Source organism: Pongo pygmaeus, chromosome 20 (assembly GCF_028885625.2).
Source record: "Pongo pygmaeus isolate AG05252 chromosome 20, NHGRI_mPonPyg2-v2.0_pri, whole genome shotgun sequence".
Classification (NCBI taxonomy): Eukaryota; Metazoa; Chordata; class Mammalia; order Primates; family Hominidae; genus Pongo; species Pongo pygmaeus.
The window spans coordinates 64,021,937-64,028,377 of NC_072393.2; the positions used below are offsets into that span (position 1 = coordinate 64,021,937).

The following is a 6,441-nucleotide window of genomic DNA, read 5'->3' on the forward strand; positions in this document are numbered from 1 at the left end:
GCCATTGATTTACTTTATGTCACTATATAAATCTTTCCTTCCTTCCTTCCTTCTTTCCTCCCTCCCTCCCGCTCTTTTCTTTTTTGTTTCTTTCCCTCCTTCTCTTCTCCTCTCCTCTCCTCTCCTCCTCCTCTCCTCTCTTCTCTTCTTTCTCTTTCTCAGAATTTCACTCTTGTTGCCCAGGCTGGAGTGCAATGGCACGATCTCAGCTCACCGCAACCTCTGCCTTCTGGGTTCAAGCGATTCTCCTGCCTCAGCCTCCTGAGTAGCTAGGATTACAGGCATGCGCCACCACGCCTGGCTAATTTTGTATTTTTAGTAGAGACGGGGGTTTCTCCATGCTGGCCAGGCTGGTCTCGAACGCCTGACCTCAAGTGATCCACCCACCTTGGCCTCCCAAAGTGTTGGGATTACAGGCGTGAGCCACCGTGCCCGGCCTATAAATTTTCTAGTATCTTATACAAATGAAATCCTACATTACATTCATATGGAGCACTTTTTGATATTTATACATGTTAAGGGTATTCATTTTTTATTGATGAAGAGTATTGCATTGAATATACCACAATTTATTAATCTATTAATAAATATTTTGATTATTTCTAGTGTTGGACTAAAAAACTAACAAAGACCCATGAACATTCATATACAAGTGTTTATATGAATATATTTAGCAGAATTGCATTTGTTAACACCTCCTTGTCAATGACGGTTATAGTGTATTTTAAAGATTAACCATTTTCATAGATGTGGTCGGTGTGGTTTTTAAATTTGCATTTCTCTAATAATGATGTTGAATAAGTTTTTATATGCTTATTTGTTGTCTGTATATTTGGCCAAATTTCTAAATCTTTTCCCTTTTTTTATCTTTTTTTTTTTTTTTTTTTTTTTTTTTGAGACGGAGTCTTGCTCTGTCGCCCAGGCCAGAGTGCAGTGGCGGGATCTCGGCTCACTGCAAGCTCCGCCTCCCGGGTTCATGCCATTCTCCTGCCTCAGCCTCCCAAGTAGCTGGGACTACAGGCGCCCGCCAGTACGCCCGGCTAATTTTTTTTGTACTTTTAGTAGAGACGGGGTTTCACCGTTTTAGCCAGGATGGTCTCGATCTCCTGACCTCGTGATCCGCCCACCTCGGCCTCCCAAAGTGCTGGGATTACAGGCGTGAGCCACCACGCCCGGCCTAAATCTTTTCCCTTTTTTAAAAAAAAAAAAAAAAAAAAAATCTTATTTTTCTATTTTAATAGAGTTTTAATTTTAGAACATTTTTAGATGTACAGAGAAATTGCAAATATAGTACAGAGATATCTCATTTACAAGCACACCCAGTTGTCACTAATATATAGTCATATATTAGTATACAGCATTATTTACAATTAGTGAAACAGTTTTGATACATTATTAAACTAAAGTACATCTTTGATTGAGATTGCCTCAGTTTTTACCAAAATACATGTTCTGTTCCAGAATTCCATCTAGGATACCACATTACATTTATTTTATTATTTTTTATTATTTATTTATTTTTTTTCATGTGTCTCTAAATGTAACCACATTATAGTTAGTACTCACATTTCTTTAGGCTTGTCTTGCTTATGAGAATACTCATTTATTTTGATATTGATTTTTAATTTTTTTTTTTTTTTGAGACAGTCTTGCTCTATTGTCCAGGCTGGAGTGCAGAGGTGCTTTCTTTCTTTCTTTCTTTTTTTTTTTTTTGAGACTGCGTTTGGCTCTGTCACCCAGGCTGGAGTGCAGTGGTGTGATCTCGGCTCCCTGCAACCTCTGCCTACTGGGTTCAAGGATTCTCCTGCCTCAGTCTCCTGAGTAGCTGGGATTACAGGCATCTGCCACCATGTCTGGCTAATTTTTGTATTTTTAATAGAGATGGGGTTTCACCATGTTGAACTCCTGACTTCAAGTGATCTGCCTACCTCAGCCTCTCAAAGTGCTGGGGTTACAGGCGTGACCCACTGTTCCCAGCCACTTTTAATTATTTTTATTTTTATTTTGAGTCTCCCTCTGTCACCCAAGCTGGTAAGTAATTCTCATGCCTCAGCCTCTGGAGTAGCTGGGACTACAGGTGTGTGCCACATGCTGGGCTAATTTTTGTATTTTTAGTAGAGACGGGGGTTTTGCCATGTTGGCCAGGCTGGTCTCGAACTCCTGGCCTCAAGTGATCTTTAGTGGATCACTTGAGGCATTTGGGAGTGCCTCAGCCTCCCAAAATGGTGGGATTACAGGCGTGAGCCACTGTGCCCGGCCTGCACATGTCTTTCTTACATGTGGACTCTCCAGGGGATTTATGCTGTTCAAGAAGCACCTGAATCAAACTGTGCTTTAAAAATATTTTTAAAACCTTCCATGATTCTTCAGAGTACAAAAATGAGAAATTTCCCCTAAATCTCTACACTAAAGAATTCCCTTTTTAAACCTTTTTTGATTTCCTGAACTTGTCTGAAGGACTTAACACAGAGTGTTCTTTGTGTAACAGTATCCATGATTTTCATTTTTAGCTCTGGTATTAGATCTTCCTGGACAAGAGCATTATGGGCCATGTGTATGCTGCGATCACAAATTACTAGCACTTAATATTTCCTAAATCTTAGCAAGAGTTGTGATGAATAGCTGAATTCCATGAAGAGAAAAGACTCATGGCATGACAACCAGATTAGGAAAGAGTGTTTTCCTTGTCCTGCAGGCAAAACAGAACTGAGAGATACGAGTATCACTCATGATGAGGACAAAAGGGCTGAGTGCTGGGAAACATGAGGCCAGAAACAGAGTTGTTCACCATCCACTGGCCTGGGTTTGCAACTACAGTTGTCCAAATTGTCAGAAAACTATGGACTGAATAGAAAACAAAAAGGGAGCTCACCAGGACCATGATGGTGCGTGTGGCTCTGGCTTCACGGAAAGGTCTGCAGGAGAGTCTGTTGCTGTGAATGTGTTGGACTTGCCGCTTGTGTCTGCAGGAAGAAGACCATGGAGCCACTGGCCCAGACCATGAAGCCCAAACTCATAAAATCGGGAAAAATATAAGACTGTATATAATGAACTAAATCTCTTTGATGCTTTGTAAGAACAGTATCCATAATTGCTTTTGCACTACTGTTTTTGCTATTCAGTGGGCCATTCACTAATAGAAGAACAGATGCATTCATCAAGACATGCAGGACCCAGCAGAAGAGAGAACAGAAGCCAATAAACCTTGGGGATCTAATCTTGATCTCCATCCACCTGAATATACTGGGGTTGAGCTTAATGGCTTGGAATCCATTGAGGAGGCAGATAGTGCTGAGGGAAACTCCTGTGCCCACCCTGTGATAATAAAAGACAAACTTACATCCAGTATCATTCAGGAAATATTTCAATCCAAAAGCTGCCATTGTCTGAGGTATCCCTTTAAAGAAAAGGACCATGGAGTTAGCCAAGGCCAGTTGGCTAAGAATCAAGTCCATGGGTCTCAGCTTGTGTCCAGTGAACAAAATTAAGTTATAAAAACAAAGGAGAAAGGAATTTCCCAGGATCCCAACTCCAGTCTGAATGAGGAAGCTAATCCCTGATTTTACTTTTCCAAAAGCCATTTCATCAAAATCTAGGAGAATGTTGATTTTCATTGAGGTCTGAAGAATCAGTAGAATAAAAAAGCAGAAAGAAATATCTTGTCATCAGTGGAGACAGAAGTTTTAGTGTGTCTCCAACCATATTTTCTCATCTTAAACAGAAATTAAGATTGTCCCTGTTCGTGCAAAGGCAATTGCTTGTGTGTCCATCTGCAGAGAAGCAGGTGAATGAATGAGGGCTCAACTGCACAACAGATCCACAAATCAAACCCATAAAACTCAGGGCTTACACACATGCAACAAGTAAATACAAGCAAAACTAGGGAAATATATAAAAGCAGAACACAGAAGAGTCAATATCATTAGAGTGATATTATACTATAGTTTACAAAATGTAATCATGACGGAACCCTGGGTAATATGGACAGGGCTTTTTCTGTATTATTTCTTATGACTGCTTGTGAATCTAGACTTATTTCAATAAAACCTTCAATTAAGTAGCCTGGAGATATGAAAAGCAAAAATAATACACCATAAAACCTTTTCCACACATATTTTAGTAAACAACATTGTTATTGATGCATTGAAACAAATTTTAGGCTGGGGGCGGTGGCTCACACCTGTAATCCCAGCACTTCGGGAGGCCGAGATGGAGACCATCCTGGCCAACATGGTGAAACCCTGTCTCTACTAATAATACAAAATACTAATAATACAAAAATTAGCGGGGCGTGGCGACATGCACTAGTCCCAGCTACTTGGGAGGCTGAGGCAGGAGAATCGCTTGAACCTGGGAGGCAGAGGTTGCAGTGAGCTGAAATCAAACCATTGCACTCCAGCCTGGGCAACAGAGCAAGACTCTGTCTCAAAAAAAAAAAAGAAATTTTAAAAACCCTACAATACAATTGGTAACAAGGCCTTCGGCACAGAGCAAAGCAAGTACAAATGCTCAGTCGAAGAATTTTAAAAAACTATGTATAATTTTTGGAACAATCAACATTGCATCATGGTATACTTTATTTTAAGCACATATATTTCTATTATTTTCCACTGGACAGGTCTAGAGATTGTGAATTGACTCTGTAGAAATAACCACGACCACCTTGAGCCCACACATTTTTATCTCAATGCCATTTCTCACAAGTAAATGCAAAAGATCCTGAAAATAAATACTAATCCCAGAAACACCTAAGATATCCTTAAAACTTGTTAAATAGGAAATTCAATATGTTCCAGAAAACTTGGGTTTATTTTTAGGGAAAGATAATTCAATTGGGAGGGAATTTCATTGCACAATATTCATATATATCAATCACAAAAGAAATAGTAACTGCGGCCAGGCGCGGTGGCTCACGCTTGTAATCTCAGTACTTTGGGAGGCTGAGGTGCATGGATCACAAGGTCGGGAGATCGAGACCATCCTGGCCAACATGGTGAAACCCCATCTCTACTAAAAATACAAAAATTAGCTGGGTGTGGTGGCGCGTGCCTGTAGTCCCAGCTACTCGGGAGGCTGAAGCCTCCCAGGTTCACGCCATTCTCCTGCCTCAGCCTCCTGAGTAACTGGGACTACAGGCACCCACCACCACGCCCGGCTAATTTGTGTGTGTGTGTGTTTTTAGTAGAGACGGGGTTTCACCGTGTTAGCCAGGATGGTCTCGATCTCCTGACCTCGTGATCTGCCTGCCTCGGCCTCCCAAAGTGCTGGGATTACAGGGATGAGCCACCTTGCCCAGCCATAATTTAGATTCTTTTGGTGTCTGGAATTGCTATCATCAGGGAAAATTATGAGGCATTTTCTCCCATGAATAACTACATCTCTTTAGGGATGTGGCAATCAATAACACAGCAGTATCAAGATTCTCAGGCTAGAGGTGGCTCACACCTCTAATCCCAGCAGTTTGGGAGGCTGAGGCTGGTGGATCAGCTAAGGTCGGGAGTTCGAGACCAGCCTGACCAACAGGGAGAAACCCCGTCTCTATTAAAAATACAAAAATTAGTCAGAGGTGGTGGCGCATGCCTGTAATCCCAGCTACTCGGGAAACTGAGGCAGGAGAATCGCTTGAACCCCGGAGGCAGAGGTTGCGGTGAGCTGAGATCACGCCATTACACTCCAGCCTGAGCAACAAGAGTGAAACTCGGTCTCAAAAAAACAACAACAACAACAACAAAAAACCTCAGGCTCTGAGGTATGAAAACCTTTTAGATTCCCACACACCATTTGTTGACAAATGTTTTTCCTATTTATATGAACTCGTCATTTATTTTCAAGATAGTTCCTGATTCTTTTCTTTAATCTCTTATTTTGCTCCATTGTCCTAGTTGTATAATTTATTTCCAATATGCATTTGGTTTCCTATTTTTTCAGCTTCTCCTTATAAAGTACCATTTTTACTATGACTATTTTGAAAGCTTCTTGTATGTATAAAGTTAGTGTGATTATTGACTTTAACATACCACCTCCTTCTCCTCCTAGCCTCAGAAAGAAGTGTTGGTAACTGGTGAGAATTTTCAGACAGATTTTCTTTTTTTTTAAAATTAAATTTAATTTTTTTTCTTTCTTTTTTTTTTTTTTTGAGATGGAGTCTCACTCTGTTGCCCAGACTAGAGTGCAGTGGCGCTATCTCAGCTCACTGCAAACTCCGCCTCCCACATTCAAGCGATTCACCTGCCTCAGCCTCCTGAGTATCTGGGATTATAGGCACCTGCCACCGCGCCTGGCTAAATTTTTTTTGTATTTTTAGTAGAGATGGGGTTTCACCATGTTGGCCAGGCTAGTCTCGAATTCCTGACCTCGTGATCCACCCACCTTGGCCTCCCACAGTGCTGGGATTACAGGCATAAGCCACCGCGCCCAGTCAATTTAATTTAATTTTTTAAA

The 6,441-nt window shown here is 41.1% G+C and overlaps 1 protein-coding gene across 1 annotated transcript; it reads right to left on the reverse strand.

Moving 5' to 3' along the window:
* Nucleotides 1-1,256: 1,256 nt before the first annotated feature.
* LOC129020357 (vomeronasal type-1 receptor 1) lies at nucleotides 1,257-4,521 on the reverse strand. The gene is given in 6 exon segments (XM_054464572.2): nucleotides 1,257-2,773; nucleotides 2,775-2,966; nucleotides 2,968-3,027; nucleotides 3,029-3,095; nucleotides 3,098-3,596; nucleotides 3,598-4,521. Coding segments are annotated over 6 exon segments (1,050 nt in total). The 5' UTR covers nucleotides 3,703-4,521; the 3' UTR covers nucleotides 1,257-2,646.
* Nucleotides 4,522-6,441: the final 1,920 nt, after the last annotated feature.